Consider the following 24,730-nt stretch of genomic DNA (forward strand, 5'->3'; position numbering starts at 1 on the left):
TCAGCGTTCGAAAAAAAAAACACCCAGTACACACGCAATTAACGCTGCTTGATGGCAACGAACGACAGAGTACCTTCGACACAGGCACATCAAAGCGGAAGTAATAATTGACGATCCTTTCGAAGCTATGAAAATAAACAAAACGACTAAAAAGAAAAAGCAAACAAAAACATGTAGCTGCTCTTTAACCGTACTGCAAAATATGAGTAAACATGAAATATATAGCAGGAAAGGCTTAAAGTATGGACTCCAAGGTCACTCCTGAGGCGCAGCGCTGCGTGCCTGCGCGCACACTCGTACCCTTGAGCCAGTCTGCGCATGCGCTCGGTGCTCGGTGCGAGCAGAAACGATCATGACGCACAAATCTGTACATAATTTTCGGAGCCCGTTCTCAAGCACACGAGCACGCGTTGGAAGCAGCCGCCAATTTGAAGTTTTCTGAGAACTGCGGGGCTTTCCTCGACTCTTTTTCGCGCATTGAAATTATTTCAGTCGACGTGAGACGGGCGGACAGCCAGCAGCCGCCACGTGGAGATGCATACCTCTTTTCGATGCCTGGCGCGGTGTGGCGTTGGGTGCACAAACGCATGTGCATACACCTCGCAGGACTCCGTGGAGTCACCGCTTAAAAGAGTATAACGCTGTTCACTTGTTGCGGTAATCATTTCATAATTTTTCATTATTTTTCGTTTCCTAATAGTTTCACTGTTTCATAGGTATCGGTGACATCCCTTGCGCATATAGTCACCGCGGTGGCCCAGTGGTTATGGCGCTCGGCTGCTGACCCGAAAGATGCGGGTTCGATCCCGGCCGCAGCTGTGCAATTTCAATGGATGGGGAATTCTAGAGGCCCGTCTCCTCTGCGATGTCAGTGCAAGAACCCCAGGTGGTCGAAATTTCTGGGGTCCTCCACTACGGTGTCACTTACAGCCTTAATCGCTTTGGGACGTTGAACCCCAATAAACCAACCCTTGCGCATAATACGGGTTGCCGTCTTTGGCGCTTCGGTTCTTTGTTCTGGACACTGCGCTAAAAAACTTACTGATTGCGGCGCTTGCGAACCGAAAGCGCAGGTGAGCATTCAGTCCCATTTTTGTTGGAGTGAACAACACGTTCGGCAACCTTGGCTGCGTTTTCTAATTTTTCACCAGCGTGATGAAGCTGCCGTTGGGGACGCAACGAGCCTTTCCTCGCTCTGTGTGACCCGCATAGCGTTCGTTGTCTACTAGATGCTTCTGATGGTTGCATACTGCCACTGAAGGCGTATCAAGAGCGAACCACGGATGGTAAAATGACAATTACGGCCGTGAGAGTCTATAGGCCTTTTAAACGTAGGCTTCTGTAAATTTGTCTATTGTCTCTTTTCACCATGTGGCGCTAACAAGCGCTCCCTGGGAGACACCTAACTTTTCGTTGGACTGGTGTGTGCACTTAGCCCATGTACGTTGGAAGTGCTAGCGCCAGGTTCGCATAGGAAATAACTCAGCGAGCGATGTGGTGATCCCGAGGTTTGAGATGTTTATATCCTTCAGCTTTGTGTCAGCATAGTGTAGTACCGACCTCTGCTTTCAACCAACTACCGAAATCGCGAACAAGGTAGTGCGAGCTCTTCCGCGCACGCCGATTTCATGCCACCCTGAAGCTACGCATCTACAGCTACAGTGGATATGGACCACATCTCACGCCTTCACCAGTGGGAGAGTTTGGCTCCGCTGAGAAACATCTGAGTAGCCTGAAGACGAGGCGTACCTACAGGGTGATGAAAAAATAACAGAAAAAGTAAAATAAATCTATCAAAAAGTATTGAAAGTAGGACAATAGTATTATCACTGCAATGATCAAAACGTTTTTTATTCTTAAACAATTTACTGCCACAATAGTGATATTTTCGGCCTACATATAGCGCATTGCTGTGTCAGTAGTTAGTGAAAATTACAATCATTTTTTAATCTGTAGATAAAATATTTGATGCGATTTTTATACACTTCTGTGAGACCTGCATTGTGATCGTAAGTGTACTTTCGTAAGTATTGAATTTTTACCTTTGCTGTTACTTTTAAATCATCCTGTATTTGCCCTGCTGATAACGTGACGCAATATTACGCACAGCGAACGAAAGTTCATAGTGACGTGTCCAACAGAGGTATACAATTTAAATATTTTTTGCTTTCATCGTTCTTCTAACCATCTTTAGGGCCTCTGACATGTTAGAACATAACACCTATCACTAATCTACTTGTTCACCGACTCCTTGCTGCTCGGACCGGCTATGCTATGTACACGGTTCTGATATTTGTATACTTATATGGCTGCCGATGATGATACTAGCCCCCAAGCACTTCTGGTATCAATTGCGCAGCGTTTGATAATGTTTGCACCGGTGTGAACAACGCGTGTCGCGCAGCGATTGCAAATGCGCTAACCCAGAGGACGCTTTGTCGCTGGTTTAGATAAGGCAGCGTGTCAAGTGAAGCATTCCGCGCTTTGTCTGAGAAGGTGCAGGCGCCAGGTGAAGCGCCTACTTTCGAAAAATGCGCCCGTCAAATTTTTCAGACGGGAAGTTCTCTGGAGCTAAATCGCAGTGTTTTGTGAAATAAAAAAAGAAAAGTTTTTACAAAACTGCGCACACCTGCTACAGTGTACAGAGTTGCTGCGGCAAACGAAGCAACTCCATTTCAACCAGCCTTGGTTCGAATCCAACTTTGAATTCAGAAGGATTGCTCTTCTTACTAGCATTTGGGAGTTGAAATCACATCAGAAGCCATTAATTCTGGCGAATTTTAACGACGATCCTGAGACTGCGTTCGAGTGAACGTGACTGTAAAAGCAGCGGAAAGCATTTCACGGTTTAAGAAAAAAAACATATGCCAGCAGTACACGTTTATGAGAGTCGGAATTAAAGAAAAAGAACTTTTTTGACGCGGTTACTCAGACCAACCATCTAAGAGCTTGAACAAATAATTTTTTTCTTCAGCAAAACGTGCTTAAAGCTTTTCTGGCGACTGTGGATGTTTTACCATGCCATTGTTAAACTATTAACGAAACTGAGTCACAGGATTCATTGTTTCCGACTGGCAGCAATTAATTGAGCACGCTTTAAAATTGCTGCTCAGTCTTATGACTAGATGTTAACTTTGATTAAGGTGCAGGAAATACAAGAAGTGAAGCCTCACTGTCTCTCATATATATGTGGAGCTCAAAAGACGCGAGAACGCTCATTCTGCCAGCGCGAAGGCTATTTCTGGCGGCTGCGCTTAATTAGAACCAATATTTAACAGGCATTTTCTATCAAGACTCATAGGTTGATAGGCATCGAGAAACAAAAGTGTTTGTCTCCGCGTCGTCTGTTCATATTCACACAAGCATGGCGCAAGGATTCATTATTGTTTATCTATTTCAGCTGCATAAAGTGGCTTGGAAAGGCCTGATGAATGAAGAGACGGCAATAACAATTGCATTTTTGCGAAATGTAATGGTCCTTCAGAGTCCTTAAAGCTTTCTTCGTTTTTCAGTGTTTCCAGTGCCGCTGGTGTACTGCGACATAGGAATTGGACTGGCAGGCACTATTTACACGGCTCTGGTGAGGACATGTTTTTCCATTTGATATGGGACATCCTGGTCGTTTGTCTTACAAAGACGGTTGCCAAATTCTAGGTGGAAGCACCTTGTGCAACCAGTGAAACTACTGCACGCAGCATGCAACTTGGTAAAAATAGTGAACTTGAAATATCTTTTTTGCTGGAACGTCAAAAACTTCTTCACGTAGCGAGACAAAACCTAGAAGGAACTCTTTCAAATAATCGGATTAAATAAGAACATAAGCGGACGCAGGTGGGTCAAAGTACGAACAAGTAATGCCAGGAGATATTGGGCATAACCATTCTACTTTTGTGCCTTAGAACAGTTTCACGAGCTTGGCTTTAACCCTGCCCCGCATAGCAGCATTGATAGAAGCGTCCATGCGCATCTCTTCTGGGGGGTTATATTTTACAGCTTGTGTAAACCCTGCTCTTGTTTACAGTGGCCAGCAAGAAAAGATTAACCGAAGTAACTGAGCGATGAGCGAAGCCGCGGTATGGCAACGAGCGGCTGTAACGCCGATAGTGACAATACTGCATGGTTTCAAACGTTGGCTTTAAGAGGTGATTCAGTGGGCTGGCAGTAATCATCACTTGGAAAGTTTTTCTGAAATTTTTCCTGCTGCTACCACTTCCATCATCGGCCATTTAAGGAATATTTTTTACTCGCCAATGTGCATCGTAATGACTGGGGGATTTCTCGCCTGCTTATCAAACAATCTGCAAGTGTCGAATTGGTGAATAACTGTGCTTATTTTGCAATACCATTTTAGAGTTGTGGGCTGCGTATATTAGGGCTGTAATTTCGACGCAAGGAGCAATAATGATGGCCGAATTAATTCAGCAAATAAACGAATGACAATGGTTGCAGAATATGCACACCTATTCTTCTTGCATTCAAGCGTTCTTGTCATTTCCACGAAGGGCGGTCTGCGCGGAGTCGTGTGGGCGGACTGCGCTCAAGCATTCGTGATGGTCCTCTCGCCCCTGGTCATCATTTCCAAGGTCATCTATGACTCCAACTTTGTCAGCCCTCCATTAAGACCGATGACGGATGCCAACCTCACTGACTTTTGGTTTCGGTAAGGATGACAGATCAGTTTTAGCCACTTTTCACCGGGTTACGCAGATTGATGACGTAAATGGCGAGAACTCATTTACGCTTAAAGTTGCCTCAATACCTCTGTCATGGAGACATATCCGGCAGGCAGCGCTTTATAGCCGCCGGTCAATTCAAACCATGTCTGACCATTTTGAGGACATTCTAAGCCGTCTTGACAACCATCAGAAAGAAATCGGGCAGATCAAGAAAAGGCTTGAACATGTAAAGAAAGTAAATTGTGCCGAAGAGGTACGTCAGCTGCACGCTGATATAAATGAACTTGAGTTTCGCAGCAGAAAAACGAATTTGGAGATACATGGCGTTCCGGTAACTGAGCCGGAAAATCTAATACAAAAACTAAATGGTATAGCTTAACTCGTTGACTTGGAAGAGGTTGATGACTGTGATGTTGAAGTTTGTCATAGGCTCCCATCCAAACCAAGTAAAGTGCCCGCTATTCTAGAGAGGTTTGGAAGGCAAACACTTAAATACAAGTGGATGGCAGAGAGAGCCTTGCTCAGAGAGAAGGACAGCAGTCTGTACATGTGCGATAACCGGACGTGCCGTACAAAGCTTCTGCTCTCAACAACCAAATAATGGGCTAAAAGCAATAGCTACCGCTTTGTCTGGTGCTCCAATGGTAAAGTGCTCATCCGCAGAAAGGAAGGTGACTCCGCATAGGTTGTCACTGACGCATGTGAATTAGCTAGGTTTGTCATTAACTGACAACCACAAGTTGACTGCAATAGCGCGCCACTAGCTCTGTCATGGCTACAAGCGCACGTTATCTTTTACCCAGTGCTATAAGGAACACGCTGCTCCCACAGTGGCTATCTTCTTCTGTGCTGAAATGTTTCCATCTCAACGTGCGGGCGTTAAACAACAAACTAGATGGGTTTCAAATTTTGTTCCAAAGCTTCGGCTTCTCCTTGGATTTTGTTATGATTTCGGAAACGTGGCTTAATGTAGATGACTTCGAGTTGAAGTCATTTTCAACGTTTTCTCTTAAATGCGACCGTCGTCGTGGTGGAGGAGTCTGTATTCTTGTTAATAACCGAATTGAGTGTAAATTGGTGGAAGATATATGTCACATGTCTCCAGATGTGGAAGTTTTTTTTTTGTAATAAGCAATAATACTGTGTGTTTTGTGTTTAATAGACCTCCGAGTGGTGACATCTGTGTTTTCTTTGAGTATATAAAGTCTTTTTTACTTTTATATGTGAACATAAATATGGGTTAGTCATTAGCGGCGACTAACCTAGACATGTTATCGAATGTTGCAAACAGTGTCAATTTCGACATAATTCTGCGCAGCTTCGGCATGGCAGTTACTATCTAAGACCCGACTCACGTAACCTCGAGCTCAGAAACTCTACTTGATTTATTTATCAACAATATAGATGCTTCTTCATTACTCCCCGGAATAACTTGCTGTGATCTATGCGAGCACATGAGAATCTATCTGTTATGTCACACTGTGAAATCCAAATTTAAAAAGCAGATTGTATCTTTATTCCTAGATATAACAGCAGCCTCCCTTGATGCTTTACATGCGATGTGCCTTGTACAATGGGACGACGTATATAACCAAAAGAGCGCGAACGAATCATATCAAGCCTTTGTAGAAAAATTTAACGCCACATATCACAAGCATTTTCCTCTTAAAAGCAAACGAAAGACCAGGAAAGTGCGAAAGCCGTGGATATCACCAGAGTTATTCGCGCGCATCAAAGAGAAGAATAAATTTACAATTCTTTTGTTACATCCGAGAACATTATCATTCTGAAAGAATTCAAGAAATACACAAATAAGCTAAACAACGATATACGTAATGCAACGAGACGTTACTATGATAATTACTTTCGTACAGTTGATCGTCTTGATATACGTTGGAAAAAGCTGCGTTCTCTTGATGGCAAGCACATCAACGCAGCCGTCGATAAGGTCACTATTGATAGAAAGGATTATACAGGCCACAACTTAGCTGAAGCATTCAACACACATTTCACGCAATACGTTGAACCTGCCTGTGAATAGCACCATCGACTTATCACAAGATATCCTGCTGCCCTTTTTCTTGCACCTGTTGATGAAAGAGAAATTATAGATATATTTCACAAATTATCAAACTCCACCTCTTGTGATGTTAACATACAGATTCGTCCTGTAAAACATATCGTTGAATGTATCTCTTTCCCTTTAGCTTGAATATATAATTTATGCTTAGGAACAGCAACTTTTCCCTCAGATATGCAGGTAGCAAAGGTGTTTGTCATTTATAAAAAGGGTAACAAATGATTTCGGTAATTACAGGCCAATCAGTATTTTTTCCGTTTTTTCTAAGTGCCTAAAAAATTATTCTAATATGATTAGAAATTTTTCTGCAACCTCAAAACTTAATTACTATTTCACAGTACGGATTTAGACAGAATAAATCAACAGAACTCGCCCTTCTTCACCAAAAGGAATATATATTAGAACACTTTGGAAGCAGAATATTAGTATTAGGTATTTTTGTCGACTTTACTAAGGCTTTAGGCACAATTAACCGTGACTATTTTTTCGAAAAGCTAGAATTATATGAGATACGAGGACAAGTCTTATTTTTTATGAAATTTTATTTATCATCTCGAAAACAACATGTTAAGAATAGTAAATTTAAATCATCACAACGTTCAGTTAGTACCGATGTCCCTCAAGGCAGTATCTCTGGTCCTCTGCTATTTAATCTATATATTAATGATATTGTTACTAATGACACTTTCGCCCGCTTTATAATTTATGCAGATGATACTACAATCCTCATACCTGGTGATACTTGCAATTATCTAAGCATGCATGCTAATCGCATTCTGGACAAACTAGCAGAATAGTCAGACAAGAATTCCCTTTCAATAAACGTGACAAAATCTAAAGCTGCAGTTCCCCCCGAAGAATAAAACTTGTAGTACAGAAAAAACTTTGTTTTACAAATCAAAATAATTGAAACGTTAAGATCATTTCAATCGCTGGGTGTTTATCATCAAGAAAACATGCAATGGGATGACCATGTTAAATACGTCATGCTGAAGCCATCTAAGGTTGTAGGCTTTCTATCGCGTCACAGAAACAATTTACCGGAAAAAGTCAAACTTGGCTTATATAATTCTTTATTCTGCTCTCACCTAAATTACAGTACATTAGTTTGGGCAACAACAACACATTCTAATTTACAAAGGATATTGGTGCTTCAAGAAAAAATCCTTCGTATATTCTATGACTTACCCACAAGACACACAACCAAGAATCTGATATCTACCCTCGGCATCATTACAATACTAAATAGACTGTTCCGCCTATATAAAGTTGAGCAAAAACGACGTATAGACACCATTGCCTCTCTGGCCCGTTTGCATCAGTCTGATTTGCCCTATCCGCACCGCCATAAACAAGAGTGGGTTTTACCATTTACAAACACCAACTATGGCCGTCAAATGGTTAATTATCGGTTACCGCTCGCACTTAACAAGCTAACCGAAGCTAACGTTAGCTTTCCTGATATTACTCTCTCCTCTATGCGAAATAATCTAGTTCATCTCAGTTACCACTAATACATCAACCGTTTTGTATGATAGACCTTCAACACTTATTTGTTGTTTGATGCTTAGCCGCCTATTTTATTTCGTTCCTTTTAATTTCTTGTATTTCTGTTTGAATGCGCACACTATAATGTTTCTTTTCTTGACCGTATACTATTGTATATTGAAGCTGACCGTTATGCTAAAAAACTTGTTTCAGAAGTACTTGTATTTGGGCGTGTTGGTTCATATCTTTTCAGGAGGACACAGGGGCGCAACAAAAACACACAAACATAGAAGTAGACAGGGACGAGTGCTTAAGCGCTCGTCCCTGTCTACTTTTATGTCCGTGTGTTTTTGTTGCGCCCCTGTGTCCTCCTGAAAACTTGTTTCTCATCCCTGTCACTGCCGCCTGAACAGGAGGTGAGAACTCTGTCAAGCGAAATGCCGCTTTTATGCGAAGCATATTAACGTAGGTTTCGGGCCTTCGCGCGACGCCCGGCGGTGGCCACCATTGACCCTGAAGTGGGGTCACGTGACATGACGTCACGTGATGACGTCACACAGGCTGCAGATGGGGCCTCATATCGCGCCGTCGGTCGCCTCCCGGCGGTGGCCACCATTGACCTTCAAGTGACCTTCAAGTAGGTCACGTGACATGACGTCACGTGATGACGTCACACCGGCTGCAGATGGGGCCTCATATCGCGCCGTCGGTCGCCTCCCGGCGGTGGCCACCATTGACCTTCAAGTGACCTTCAAGTAGGTCACGTGACATGACGTCACGTGATGACGTCACACCGGCTGCAGATGGGGCCTCATATCGCGCCGTCAGACGTCGCCCGGCGGAGGCCTCCACGCTTCGGTTCGCGCCGTCGCGCGCGACGCGGCGGCGGCGCCACCATCGCTGCATCACGTGATATGTGACGTCACGCCAGGGATGAAGCGGCGCGCGCCCGCCGTCGCGTCAGTCTCTGTGCCCGCAACCGCGCCAGCGTCTTTGCGCCGGGCCTGTATGCGGTCAAGATGCCTCCAAAGTGACGTGCAAACCAAGAGTCATGCATTTACGGACCATAAGAGTGTGTTTGTCGGGCTGCAAAGAATAAAATACGACGATTAACCTAAAACCACGTCTCCGTTACTTAGCCCAATCCACACTGAGGCAGCTGTTTAACATGCTTCGCATCCACTGGGCTTAACCTTGATAAGCCTGCAATTTTTTTTCTCCCCTCCTCTATCAAATTGTATTTGATCTGATGGAAATAAGCATTATTATTATTATTATTATTATTATTATTATTATTATTATTATTATTATTATTATTATTATTATTATTAAATGCGTTGGGCCCCTTTCAAGAAACTACGAGGGCGGGTGGGTTAAAATGCTTTGCAATGTTCAATGAATTGTTGTGCTTTATATGTCGGAAACATTTCGCGGTCGTTTAAGGCCAGCTATTATGCAAAAATATTGCTTAGCCTCGCTACAACCGTGAAAATTAATTCTTGACAAATGAAGGCTGCAATCTCATTTCCTGATGGACACCTAAACAGCGCAGTGAGGGAGGGGAGGAAGATGTCAGTGAAAGAGAAAAGAGTAGCCGTATTGAAGTGGTCTGAAATGATTTCAACCAGCTGAGGGCCTTTGACGTGCACTAGGACTGCACAAGACATGGGCGCCGTTCGCGCTTCGTTTGGATTATGGGGCTTTGCTCTCTCAAAGCGACTTTGGCTATGAGGGACGCCGTAGTGAAGAGAACTTGCGTTTCGAGTCTATTGAGGCGCGGCCGCCACGACAAGATTCAGCAGGCGCACTCCAGCTCAGTATCAGAGCGCTATATCCACAGAGCCCACCGAGCTGGGTGTTGCAACCATGAAGAGTGCAGCTGATTAGCAAACGAGGCGGAGATAAAGAAAACGGTTCTGAGAGACTACATGAGCTTATATGAGAGACTAAGCAATAGTAGGAGCCGAGGAATCATAGATAACTGTCGTACAAATCATTTCGCCTATCTCCTCGGTGGCAGTTATCGGTGAGAGGACAGGGGGTTTACATGACGAATTCCCCACGGCCGCTCAGTGGTTATGGCTCTTGGCCACTGAGGTGGAGTACCCGGGTTTGAACACGACCGCTGCGGCCGCGTTTCGATGGAGGTGGAACGCAAGAAGGCACCGCTCTGCTGTGCGAAATCAGTGCCCGTCAAAAATCCCCAGCTGGTCGAAACTATTGCGGAGCCTTCAACTACGGTTCCTTTTCCTTCTTTTCTTCTTTCACTCCCATCTTCCTCCCTTCCTTTGCGGGACGGTTGACCGAGAAGTGAGTTACATTGTCTGTTGCTCTTCTGAAAGACAATAAATATTTAAAGACGACGAAAAGACCATGGACTGCTGAAGAATTGTACAGCACTGTAGTGCATGAATGTAAATTTTCGAGCTTCTCAGCTTATATAAAGGGCTGAGACGGGCACTATCAACTTTTCGATTGTTTTAGCTCCTAAGTATTATATCCGGCACCTATGTGTAGACGAATTGACGAACTAAAGTCTTTTAATATGCTAGTGGCATAGAGGTAAAACAATCGCCTCGAGTTCCTGAGGCAGTAGATCTCAACACCAAGACCGTTGTAAGAGTCTACTCATAAGAAAAAGACAAACTGTCGACTTATTTGGAAGTCTGGTAGTCGCTGTCGTCGTCGAAAGTAGTAATAATGAAACATTGCAAAAACGGCGGAGTGCTTCATAGCACGTATCACAGATGGTCAGACTCGGATGCTGGTCAAGCGTTTTAGAGCTTTCTTATTCTTCCAAGCTGTTCTTGGAGCTGGGCAATGCTCATGGTGTGACTGGCTGCATTCGTGTCTTTTGGGGGGCCCTGCCAATCAGCAGCTTTTCTGAGAGAGGGTGCGGCTAACTTCGTCGCTTTTGCTGTTTTACGTGCCGTGGCATTCAGCCGCTTTTTTTTCTTGTATAGGACAGTGCGCTCAATGATTCTCGATTCTTTCAATGTTTTACGCACCGCAGCATTTGTCCGCGCTTCGGCTTCGCAAACAAACATAATCGGCGCAGAACGAACGAATTGCCGATGAATTTGATGACGGCTTCAAATACACAGCGGGCGAGGCTGCCTGTTGGAACACGTAAGGCAAGAGGTTATGAGTCCTCGCGCTTCCCTCACGAGCAGTTTTAAATTTCTTTTCGCGCTACCTTAACCAATCAATAGAACTTCTTTACGTGTGGTCACCATACACTTTTGCGCGCCTTAAAGGAACTGAATATACTACACCTTCTGCCCTTCAAATAAAAGGCCGCTTTGGTTTTTTTCGCACTCACGTTAGTGGGTTGCGTTTGTGTTTGTCATTCCGCAGATCTTTGGCAGCTTATCGGGTGGAGAGAACACGACTTTCATGTCATAACGCTAAGATACCTTTTTCAGACTGTGCGATAATGTGTGAACGTAAAATATTGTATCACAGCCACCTTCGGCCAACGCTGTGCCCGGGCTTCCCACCTGCTGATTTTGTGCGTAATTTTGTGAGAAGGCCCTTTGCGACCGAAATCGGATGCTGAGGGTTTCCGGCGCTGAGCGGTCTTTCTGGTTGATAGTTGAACGCATATAAGATAAGGTGGGGGAAAAGGTTTGCCGAGAGCGTTCTTTAAGTACAAGGGTGATAGCTCGTTTAACGAGCTTATAGTGGGCACAGTTAAATGAAAGGAATCGTTTGTGGGCGCGCAGTTCTTAGCCCCAGCAGACACTAACACCTTTTAAACGAAACTAGATATCTAAAAAGCTAATTTGGGAGGAGGAGGTGGAGAAGGACTTTAATGGAACAATAGAGGTTCGTGCATTAGGTCAAAGGGGGCTCATCACCAAGTTTTAAACGCAGCCAACACCTTTCTGCTTCCATATTCAACAGAGCGATGTTAACACCTTAAAACAAATAAATAATCATCCGCTAAGCAGAAGACTTACAGATAATCTTTTTTCTTGAGCGAGGCGTAAAGACGACGATAGAAGCGAGCAAGTACTAAGTCAATAAGGACAGGGGCAATGCATGTCTCAGTGCCTACACCTTAATTTTGCAAGTGTGGTACCTTTCAAACTTCTAAGCGGTCCCTAAATAAAAGGTTACAAATTCTAAAAACTACGAACTGCAACCTCGGTAGTGTTTTGGAAATCAATACAGCCATATTTGTCGACTACGTACTGAACACATTCAAGAATAAGGTTACTGGGTGAAGAATAAATGATATCAAGTGAGGGTTCAGAACGTCTTCAGCTGTTCTTTCTATTATTTTTAACGTACATATAATTACTCACGATTAAAGATTGCCGTGTAAGAAGAGCGCGACTTAGTGCTGCCAGTTTCCAAATTCAGACACAATAGTGTTTAGTACTACATCCTTACATTATTGACCTGATTAAAGCCTACTTAGAAGACAGATTTCAATATATTCATGTTGGCGATGAGTACTCTGATGCACTTCCAGGTTTCATCTGGCGTTCCACAAGGATCAGTTCTGGAGCCTGTCCTATTCTTATCTATGTAAATTACATAATTAATGTGGTTGATTTCGAAGTTAGAGTTAAGCTATTTGCTCATCACTGCATTTTATACTCATTAGTTAACTCCACTGCTAACCAAATTAAGCTTAACAGTAACCTGCAGATCTCAAACAGGTACAACAATGGGGTATGCTTCTTAACGTTAATAAATGTTTGGCACTCAGAATTTGTGAAAAGAAAACTTTTCTGACTCATACATATTTTATAGCTGGCATACTACTTCCATAATCCTCGTCTGTAAAATACCTTGAAGTTAAGATAACTAATCGCTTAAACTGGGCTGCCCACGTCGATATTACTTGCGGGAAAGCTCTGAAGACTCTATGGTATTTGAGGCGTAAACTGTCGAAGGCCCCAAAACACGTGAAACTGGTAACGTAAAAGGCATTGGTACGGCCTCGTTTTGAATATGCCTGTTGTTTATGGGACCCATTTACGGCCAAGGCTATTTCCAAATTACAACGAGTGCACAGGATTTCACCCCGTTTCATTTGCAACAGATACAAACGCTCAGGTAGTGTAACAGCTATGATCAATTCTATTGTCCTAGAATCTTCCCAGACAAGGCGCACTGAAGCTAGGCTGAGATTTGTGTACCTAATATATAAAAATGTGAATCAAATAAACACTCATGAGTATATTACTCCTGTTTCGCGAGCAAGTACGAGTTATAACCATGGGAAAATGCTACAAGATTATCGTGCTATTCTAATACAGTGAAACACTCATTTTATGTCAAATCGATTATAGAGTGGAATGAATTGCCGAAGTGTGTAGTAAATAGCCTGAATGTAGAAACCTTTGTTGATAATTTGAGAGCCTTTTTGCATGTTAAACCCCAGCGTTTTGCTTCTTTTTTTCACATCATCTGTTTGCGTTTGCATGACGCTCGTCTATATCTATTTTTTACTTGTATCTGTGCTCGCCCCTACTTGGAGTAAAGCGACTCCGCAGTATTAAATAAATAAATAAAACCTTCCGAGTTTTTAGATTACAAGGACATTTAGACAATTGTCCCTTTCCTTATCAATGACGTTTGTAAGTTCTGAGCGGCTTAACCTTTCGCACAATTTTTTTGCGCGCTACTATAGTTTGTTCAGAGACACCTTTAATGGAGGATGAGTGTAGAAGACTCTAAGGTAATGTAGAGGAGTGGTTATGGCGCTCTGCGGCTGAGCCGAACGACGTGGTTTCAATTTCGGCCACGGCGATCGCATTTCAAGAAGAAGAAAGGGAATTTTAATGAAAGAAAGGCGGAGAGGTCATCGCATTTCAATGAAGACGAACTACTAATGTCCAGGTACTGTGCGATGTCAGTGCACGTTAAAGAATCTCGCTCCTAGAAATTATCCGTGACGCTTCACTACGGCGTGCCTTATAGCCCGAGTAGCTTTGCGACGTGAAACCACATAAGCCATAAGCCATAAACCAGAGGAGAAGGCATCCGTCGAGTTTGATTTAAATACCTCACAAGGCAGAGCTGCGAAACCACCCCCTTTGCGGGCCGCAGAACACAGAGACTGGTCGCGTAGACCGCATCAACAGTCCTCAGATCGGTTAATCACATCAGCACCTTCGGAAAACACCAAGCTGTTACCTAGGTCCAGGCTTGTCGAGACACCCGACGAACAAAATAAAGGTGTCCTCGACCTGGCTCTTTGGGTGGGACGGCAAACTGGGCGAGAAAGTACCAGTCGTACGTTGGCTGGCATAGTTACATCACTTATTATAAGCCGCGTCCTTTCCTTAGGACCAAACCTTGCGTGCAACACAAAGCTATTTCTGCAAGTCATAGCTAATCTGAGATCACACCATCCTGTGGTGAATTCGTCTCTCCGCACCGAGAACCTCAACTTCATGCATGAAGCCAGGATAAGCGCACAATATGGAGTCCGTTTCCTTTCATTCTCAGCTATAAGGTTTGTACTATAGGTAATTTTCGGTTCTCCCGTCTGCTGATGATATTGCTGAACCGTAAATTACTCCTTTCTGCGAACTGTAGTAATAACATCACTGCTTTTCCTAGGACCTAAGTCAAAGTCACCGACAGTCTGGTCTTGTTCCTGTACCTTGCCTTCTTTGGCTTTGATGTTGCCCGCCATTACAGTGTACTGTGTTATTCACTGCCTGTTTAAAGAAGGCATTGTGAGGCCTGAATTGGGAACAGGTGTGTATAAGAGATGATAGAGAATATCCTAATAATCTGCGATTCACTGATGACATTGCCTTTCTGAGTCATTCAGGAGATGAACTCAAATCATGATCAATGAGTTAGACAGAGCAGTACGGCGGGTCTAAAAATTAACATGCAGAAAACCGAAGTAATGTTCAACAGTCTAGCCAGGGAACAGCACTTCACAATTGGCAATGAGGTGTTCGAAGTGGTAACGGAATTCGTCTAGTTAGGTCAGGTAGTGACAGCTGATCCGGATAATGGGAAGGAAATAACTAGAAGGATAAGAATAGGGTGGAGAGCATATGGCAGGTTCTCTCAGATCATGAATAGCAGGTTTCCAATATCCCTCAGGAAAAAGTGTACAGCAGCTGTATCTTGCACGTACTCACCTACGGGGAAGAAACGTGGAGGCTAACGAAAAGGGTTCAGCTCAAGTTAAGAACAACACAGCGATCCACAGAAAGAAAAATGATGGGTGTAACGTTAAGAGACCGGAAGCGGACAGAGTGGGTGAGAGATGAGCCGCAGGTTAATGACATCCTAGTCAAAATTAAGAGGAGGAAATGGGCTTGGGCAGGGCATGTATTGCGAAGGCAAGATAACCGCTGGTCGGGGAACGGAATGGGTTTCGAGAGAAGGCAAGCGTAGCAGAGAGCGGTAGAAGGTTAGATGGGCGGATGAGATTAAGAGGTTTGCAGTCACAGGGTGGGCGAAGCTGGCAAAAGACAGGGTTAATTGGAGACACATGAGAGAGGCCTTTGCCCTGCAGGGGGTGTAGACAGGCTGATGATGATGTTTTTTTGCTTGTTTAATTGCCAATTCCATGTCATCAAAGACGCTTTCGACTGTCTGGTCGTCGACTTGATGCAGGTGCTTAGGCCTGTATAATGCATATTATTCAATATATATTCCTTAAACTCACTCGTGCTGACGCACAGGACCAGTTTCGACGCGACGAACGACGAGAACTTCTGGAGTGGAATGGCAGGAGCCCTAGCTTTCAGCTTTGTCCGTACGGGCTTCGACCAGATGGCAGTGCAGAGGTTCATGGCAGCCAGGACACTGCGGGAAGCAAAAGGGTGTGTGTCGCATCTGAAAGCGCTGATTTGATTAAAACATGTTAATTTTTCAAAATATTTATGCTGCAATTTTTTTTTTCAAAATGCTTTTCAGGATAGCCATCGCAGGCCCTCTTTTCGTGTTTGTTTTCTTCTTCCTTGGAGACTGCACCGGCATCGCCATCATATATTGGTTCAGAGACTGTGACCCTGTCCTGAGTGGAAGCATCACAAGTTACGACCAGGTGACTTTCTTCTATGAGCTGCCTTGAGCATTCATAGACCTCAAAGGACCCGCTAAAGACAGAGGACAGGAATTTCCCTCAAAGAGGCTTGGTGTCAACACGTTCAGGATAGCTCAATGAGGCATGTGCAATAGTAAATTAGGCACCCACCCGCACTAGAATTTAGCGGCATATAATATAATGTTAAGATAATAAACGTCTTATTCGACGATCGCACTCCGTACACGAAAATACACACTCTTCGAATGTTTGCACTCAGAAAGCAAAACATGTCGTGAGAATTACATTGATAGTGATTCGTAGAGAGCTACACGGCGTTTGTCCCAATAGTATTGCCTTCTTGTACTTCTTGCAGGACGCTTGTAGGACGCCCTCTTGCATAACGTTGAGGAATGCGCAGAAGGGAAACTTTACTGAATGAGCAATTGTCCGGGAGAATGAAGTTGTTTTAATCTTTTTAGTTGGAAACCTGGCTGCCTACAGTAGAATCTTTATTCTCTAGTTCGTTGCATACAGCATGGATATAAAAATGGCTAACAGTTAAAAATCGCAGCGAGTCAGTACCTAGTTAAAGAACATTATAGCCTGCCGTGAACGAAGAGAAAATAAATAAACTCTTTTGTTATTTACCTAGTTGTAATTATGCCCTGCAGCTTGCAGCGTGGGTGACTTCCTTACAGCTTTCAAAGTCGCACTCGGAAAACTTTTGTTTCTTTTGTTTACGTTATCTACCAGGAAGAAATAAATTAAATCTTATTGCAGCAAATTATTTGTGCTGCTTATCTGGAACAAATAGTGTTCTTGGTTTGGAAACTAGCACATGAATGTTAGAATCTTTGAACGCTTTCCACACTAAAAAGGCTCTGGACAAGAGTATTAAAGGCGTGAAGTTAAGGCAAAATAGGTGCCCAAAGAGATGAATAACCTTTTATAAAATTTATTCTTAGATGTACTGGCTAACTTCTACAGAAGAAATTGTTTTGAAGAACTCCTAAGACCTTTTGTCTTTGTCCGTTAGCGTTAGCCCACACATTATATCATGATGTAACAGGAAGTTATCCTATGCATTTTTCTCTTCCTGAAATATCCTGAGCGCCTCTCATACGAACGCTTCATTATAGGCCTCTAGTAACCATCTCCTTCGTTTATCAGGTCGTTCCTTACTACCTGACGACGAGCCTCTCTGACGTTCCTGTGCTCAGAGGTATCTTCTTGGCTGGACTAGTTGGCGCCTCGACGAGGTGAGAGGTGCCTATCTGCATTACACTGGTAAAAGATCTGGCACTCACGCTTTTTGCTGGGATTCTCATTCAGTGCTTGTCATCAACTTTATTATTAAAGGGAAAATTATATAACAAGTCATATAGAGGATGAAAATATAAAGTTATCAGCTACGACATCGGTTACATAATAGCAGGTTTGAACGCATTTTGAGCCACAACTGCAATGAAAAGACAATATTTGACTATCGAGTAAAAGATACTGAAACATAGAAGCAAACTAAAGTGCGATCTTCATATCTAATTCAAGTAAGAACCAGAGTCATTGAAGCAGATATTTCCTCTTTAGTGATATGCTTACATAAAGCGGGAACGGGAGCATTTCTCACTACAGAAAGGCACCTGTCGGCATTGAGACTTTTGTCCGTTTTTTGTGATTAATTTGTTGCTAGTATTTCATTGGTGCAAAGGGCAACTATTCGAAAGTTTGCCTATCTCAGTATCGAGAAAATTTTAATTACTTGTACGCAACCACCGGAGCAATACACATCTACTGCGATAAATCAGCGGACGCACATAACGGTTCAGAGATAGGGTTGCCAACAGGTAAAGTAAGGCAGTTCTGCCCCAGATATTAGATCAAGGCTCCATAGAGACTCATGATAAACTCCGTTGCTGCCAAGCATGCGCCATACTTAAAAAAAATGTTTGCCGGTAGTACACAAAGAACGCATCTGAATAAAGACTATGAATAGGTGAGCCTGTGGAAAGCATTGCATTTTGAAGCTAGTAAGCCACTAGTTCTTCTACTGCTGATGCTATAGCTGCACCTGTTTTTTTGATGGACGAACCACAGAAAACTTCGGGCGCATTTATGTTTACCTTCTGAGCATAACAGGATAGATTTAAATGGTACCTATGGTCGCTTTGGGGTCCTCTGGCGTTTCCTTTCGCAGACATCTTCACGCTTGTGGCCGTCGTCTAGTGCTTAATCGAACCGCATAGTCCAGGTTATTTAGTGACGATAACTATGACCCTAACTAACTAAGAGTTCCTGTAATATAATTCGCATAGTGTGCAGTGTGAGGTGCCCGTACAATGCTTCCATTTAATCCGCTGAGCTAGTATTCCTCAGTGTTCTTCTCTGCAGTGATTTTGTTCTGCTTATTAACCGCTCTTTTCTTTTCAACAAAATAGCTTTTCTACATGACAGTCCTCTCGGCTGATGAGGATTTTTTATTCAAGGCTACGCCGACACCAGGTTTTCCACAGTACGAGACCTTAAACTCTATAGTGGTAATATGATATCAGCTGCAGACTAATTACACTGGCCACTGAGAAACAGTCTTACATGACAACGGCGCCATAACAATATTATAGGCGAGTACGAAGCCATAACAACTGATGTTTTCAGTGACTTCTCCTTGTTTGACAATAATTCATTAACTAGCAGTACGCTACTTTTTATGGGCTGCCTAATCTGCAGTGCTTGTTGAGGCAATACTTATCTTTACTACTGCACGAGAAAAGAGAACGTGCAGGAAAACATGCGAGCATACACAAGAACCCAGTACAAAAAAACAGGCCAAATAATGGCTCCTGAAGGTGAAGAAGGCGTTGTAACAGTTTGTTACTTTTTTATTATGAACCATCTTCACACCTCTAATTATTAATACTGGAATTCGAAGAGAAACGGCGGCCACTAAAATCATGAGATGCTTATGAAATATTGCCTGTAAAGGGTGGCTTGAAAACAATAAGGGGCTTTACATTTTGTGCTTTCAGAGCAAAGAATTGCACTCCTTCATGTTAACACCTACTTCAATGCCTTTATTTTGTGTGGAAACTGCTCTTATTACACTAATTACAATATCGTAGTTTCTGCATTACTGTGTAGAGCCAGATAGCGGCGAAACACCTAAATACTTGTCTTTGTTTTCTTCCACAGCACGGTGTCGTCAATAGTAAACTCCCATGCTGCGATATTTTACATCGACATTGTCACGCCATACTTCAAAATAAGTGATCGGAGAGCCGTTTTTGTTATGCGCTTACTGGGTAAATATTGTAAACGTCATTAATCATTTAGTACCCTTTTTCCATGGCGTGAAATAGCACTGCCGTCTTAAGGATACTACTATGCACACAGCTATCGTCATATAAGAATTTACTCTCGCTCATTGCATCCGCTGTGATAGTGACGCACACATCTCGTGTCCGTCTTTTACGTTTAATCGGCTTGTCTAAGCGCTCTTTTGTCTCTGCCTGTGCCTTCTGGAGCACAGTGTCCAATCGGCAGACATTGTCTGTTTATCATTATTTTTCCTTGTGTTACAACTGATTTTAAGTGGTTTGTATGCTATTGGCGTACGGCGCGAAACGCTCTCCTCAGTTCCTCACTTCAATTTTGAAGCACGGGAACAAGAGCGGAGGAAAATTATTGTACCAGTGGGCTGCGTAAATGCTTAATCCTACAAGTTGTCATAATCTCTTAGTTTATGCTGTATACATTGTCTTACTCGTTCCGTCCAGAACGCCTCATCTGGAAAACGTACAAGGTTCTGAGCTCTTCCCGTCTATTATGCGGCCAAAATAACTGCTTGCTGCATCTTGCAAGATAGCCATGCAGGTCTTCAGTTGAGCTTCTAATACTAACTACCTTTTTTGTCGAGCAATGCCAAGCCGCAAATTGGCGCTTCTCTCTTTGTGCATATTGTCTGAATCACAGTGCTTCTGAATGCAATAAGAGTGCTGTAGCTCCGGGAATATTTGTCTCCCTCCAGCTTTTACTGCCGGCGATGTTATAATTTCGCCGTTGATCTCGAGTTCTGAACGCCATGTATTAAAAAATATAAATTCGATATAGAAGAAATATATTCAGCTTTAGCTCTGTGCGCATAACAACGCCCAGAAGCTCTGCAAGAAGCGGACAGGTTGGATTTGTGGAAATGCACTTCGCCACACAGAAATTTTACTCCTACGTGGTCGCAATCCCTTAGTCAACACAGGTCCTTCTCTGTAAAAGCAAGCCTTGATTATAAGAATATTGTATGTCAGTCTAAGACCAAAATTATCTTTTCAGCATTTGCAAGTGGCACCATAATGACCCTGTGTGCCGTTGCAGTGCCTTACATGGGCACAGCAGCTAGTGTACGTATATTCGTTTCATCAGCTTGACCTATATCTCAGTTGCGTCCTCGCCTGGGCATTGTCGTTTTCCAACCGCATATTTCTTTCTCCAGCTTTTCATGTCCTTCTACACTTCTGCGGCGGGACCATTCACTGGGCTTATCCTTCTCGCCATATCTTCTCCATGGACCAACTCCAAGGTAGCCGTTCATTGTATGTATGGTGCATTAGCATATGTCAGCGAACATAATTTGCTAGTGCATGTTACACCTGAAAAAGCTAAAAGCAGAGAAACATGAATAAAACTAAAATGCGCCATGTCTGGTGGCTGCACAAACGGATTCTTGAAAGGGACACTAAGGACAAAACTAGGAGGGCCTGTATTGACAAACTGCGGCATATTGCGGCATTTCAACAAAAATACCATTGGTTTCAAGAGAAATGAACTCTTCAAAGATAGAAAAGGCGAAATATCAAATACATGTGTGAGCACCAGTGGCCAATTTAACAAATTACCTTTTTGTCACTTTTTTCAATGGCCAGGCTACAACCCATTTGCTTGTAAACGCTGATTATGGCGTCTTTTTTGCTTTGGAAGGCCGCGAATTTGAATGAAAAGGCTGGGAAATTTTTTGTGTTGAATCTTTTCTGCAAAAAATTGCTCTTTTGCCATAATAAAAATATCAGTATACGCTGAGGGAGCCATGCTATCTATATTTATATAGAATGAAAATTTTACTTACCTGTCTCATTAAGGCGGGGTAACATGGGATGAACTTGTTGTGGGTTTACGTGCCTACAAGTGTTCGCTAGGTGCTGCTACAAGTAGCAAACAAGGGGCGGGCGCTGTCGAGTATATCTCGACAAAAAAAATGCAATAAGCATGTGGAAAATACCGCTACTCAGGTAGGCCTGTAAAAGCATTGCGGCTATCTTTAATCTTAAAAATTTAATCTGCTCATTTAAGTGCAGTTGTATTAATAGATTTCTGCGCTGACAACAATCTGACCCCATCCAACCTTAAAGAAAAAACTTTTGAACAATTCAAGTCAGCCCACTCAGGGCTGACGTTAACTCAAGATGTTCCCACAAACGGCAAACTGCAGTTCTTTGATCTGGCTTTATGTCTGGAAACCCACTTTTGCTGGGAGTACGCAGCACGCAGCGAAGAAGGCCAACTGCCATGTGACTCGGCCCCCTCAAAGCTGATCAAGCAAAACATGGCCATGTCTTGTTTCGAGGAGGCTATAAAAAAGTCTTGCAGCCAGAAGGTGTGAAGTAGTCTGAACAACCAAGCAGCAAGACTGGAAAAAGTCGGTTACCCGACACTACTCCTTGCATCAGTAGCAGAAAAAGTCCTTAAAAGATTTGTGATAGCATCGGACCGACGGAACAAGCAAGCAAACAAAAGGCCTGTGATCCTACCGTCCATTCATGCACTCTCTCGCAGCTTGAAAAAAAGATGCTGATAGGCATGAAGTGAAAGCAGCTTTTCCGCACCAAGAAAACTAAAACGAATGTGATCGAAGGTAAATGAAGAAACCAGTCTTGTGGCGTCAGGCTCACGAACAGGTTCGTCGAGTGCTGCGAAGTAGTGGTTTACAAGATGCCGCTATCTTGCGGCCGAGCATATGTGGGCCAGACGGCCAGTTGTTTTAATGAAAGACTTAGAGAACATAACCGCAACTGCCGGCAGATTAATTCACCTCGAAATCTGGCGGCACATTGCGCCAGATGCGATAGCTGTAGACCTCACTTCCAACAGACTACAGTTGTGCTGAAATCCAGATAAGATAATGAGGGAGCTGTGGGGAGCTTAATACTTGGAATCGGGAAAAGAAGGGGCATGTGCAAGTGACCATTCAGTTTTGCTTTCCAAATAAGAAAATCAATTTTTGGAAGAATAATACCAAAGGTAAACCGATCTGCAGGGACAGTCTTTTTTTGATGCTTGTTGATACGATAGCAAAGTTGCTGCTTTAAATGTTTTTTTATTTATGTTTTGACATATGAAGCTTACATGTGTGCACACTGCAATAAAGTTCAGTTGACAGTTTGCGCAACAGTGTTTGTGTCGTACCTGTGTTCTCCAAAGACAGTTCAAAAACGCAATTATGTTTGACCACGTTAACTACCAACTAGCCCAATTTGATACCATCCGAGTAGTACCAACTGTACGAAGCGCGAATCTGCGTTCTCGGAATCCGTACGTCGGAACACGTACGTTGGGGCGCCCGCTCAGCCGCGAACATATATTTGGAGTGAACATATATTTAAACCCTTTCATTAGGTCAAGTTTGCATTAAAAGTGATATTTCGTGCTGGAAAAAGTGTTCATTTCAGTTGCAACCACAATGTTATGCCCCGCGTACTGCTTAACTTAACGTTTCTGTCCTGCTATTGGCTCGTGTCTGCCGACGCTTCCGGCGTCATTGGAGGCAGCGCGTCAGTATCTAGAAGAGTTCAATCTGGATCTAGTCGGTATTTCATCATACGGTTCTGGAAAGCGCTAAATGGCACAGGATCATCGTTTGTGTGCGTTGCGTGTGTGCTTGCTTGGTTAAATGCTTGCTTGCGTACGTGCATGCGTGTGCGTTCTTGTGCCAGTTAGCGTCTTCAAAAACCGTCAGTATCAGTCGTTCTATTTTGGCGGCGACCGGTATTTTGTCGCCGCCGGGCGTCCAGGGGGCGTAGTCTGATGGAGTACGGTGACTTGCCGCTGCAAATAAACTCGGTTTGGCCGGTCCTTTAGGTAAGCAGTCACGAAAGTTATAGGCAAACGGAGAATATGATGTTCTGAAAATTCTATCCTTAATAAAAATCCAAATACCTCTTTGTGGCCATTTGGGCTCCTGTCGAAGGGAGCAACTTGAATTTAGCTGGAACAAAATTGATATTTTAGGTTAGCTTTTATTTATGTTTTGCATGTTATCAATGTTTGGCCACAAGTGGAAGTTGAGATAAATATTACGCAGCCATGTTAAAGGAACTGCACGTTTACTGTTGTTAGGATGCGAACAACACGAAAGGACCCGAACCGAAAGCGCAAAATGCAAATATAGTCTGATCAAAATATCTAGAAGCTTTGTGCACCTATAACACCAGTACTCAATTATAAAGTGCTGAATTTTAAAACAACGTGAAAACCTTACGGTTGCCATAATAATCTTGAGAACACGCATTAAGGGAATTGTATGTATAATTCCGGAGTAATTCTTTTTCAGGGCGTAGCATGGGCGACCCTACTGGTATGCGGGCTTCAGCTCTGGCACGCGGTGGGAAGAAGCCTGTCAAATATTGCACCAGTTCCCTTGCTTCCAAAAAGCCTGGACCGCTGCCCGCCGTTGGCGAACACTACTGATGCAAATATAGAAAATATTACCGTTTTGCGAGAATCCCTCCCAAAAAAGTGGGTATTATTTTGCATTCTCTCACTAGAAGTTGCGCCAAACTTTTGCTTCATTGAATCATATGTAATGGTAATTAGATCACCGATGAGACATTCGTTTTTTTCTCCCCGGCACGGACCTTAGGTTCCATATAGTTTGTGCCAAAATATATAACTTGCTTTTCATGTGATCGCGGCGCTGATATCATGGCGGAATGGCATAAAGCAGCCTTTTTATCACCACCTGCTTTATCCGTCGAAATATATGGTATGCCATGCTGCATCATCGCGGCAGTTACACCCCGCGCGAGCCAATCGGAGCAGACTTATTATAAGGTAAACAGCGTCACGTACGCTACAAAGCCACCTGTAATAATAATTGTGGTAATAGTCACAGATATCAAGAGAGCGCATGCCGTAATGCATGAGATAACGGTGGAAGGAGCATGGCTTGAGCTAGCGGCGGAAATGACGTCCAGGAATAGGCGATATTTGAATCTAACCAGCTGCGGGTTATGGGAGAATGCTTCCTGCGTTGAAAGTGCGAGAAAACAGAGTAAAGCAAAAAAGTTCCATGATGAATGCGTGATGTTCATTGTGATAGATTGTTCAATCACGCTCTGTGATGTAGGTATGCCACAAGGGAGCATGCGCCAGTTTTGTGCCTGTTTTTGTTATCACAAGGTGTGCTGATAACTGAACACCACCGTAGCA

General features: G+C 43.3%; 1 protein-coding gene across 2 annotated transcripts in view; it reads left to right on the plus strand.

Moving 5' to 3' along the window:
- LOC144103808 (sodium-coupled monocarboxylate transporter 1-like) overlaps positions 1-24,730 on the plus strand; it is a 95,021-nt gene that overhangs the window by 42,957 nt on the left and 27,334 nt on the right. For both annotated transcript variants that reach the window (XM_077636508.1, XM_077636509.1), the window contains exons 5-13: positions 3,513-3,580; positions 4,503-4,660; positions 15,915-16,055; positions 16,150-16,279; positions 17,432-17,520; positions 19,448-19,557; positions 20,582-20,649; positions 20,742-20,828; positions 23,853-24,037. In XM_077636508.1, coding sequence (XP_077492634.1) covers positions 3,513-3,580; positions 4,503-4,660; positions 15,915-16,055; positions 16,150-16,279; positions 17,432-17,520; positions 19,448-19,557; positions 20,582-20,649; positions 20,742-20,828; positions 23,853-24,037 — 1,036 coding nt within the window. The remainder of the gene's footprint in view (positions 1-3,512; positions 3,581-4,502; positions 4,661-15,914; positions 16,056-16,149; positions 16,280-17,431; positions 17,521-19,447; positions 19,558-20,581; positions 20,650-20,741; positions 20,829-23,852; positions 24,038-24,730) is intronic.

The sequence above is a fragment of the Amblyomma americanum genome, chromosome 9 (genome assembly GCF_052857255.1).
Source record: "Amblyomma americanum isolate KBUSLIRL-KWMA chromosome 9, ASM5285725v1, whole genome shotgun sequence".
Lineage (NCBI taxonomy): Eukaryota > Metazoa > Arthropoda > Arachnida > Ixodida > Ixodidae > Amblyomma > Amblyomma americanum.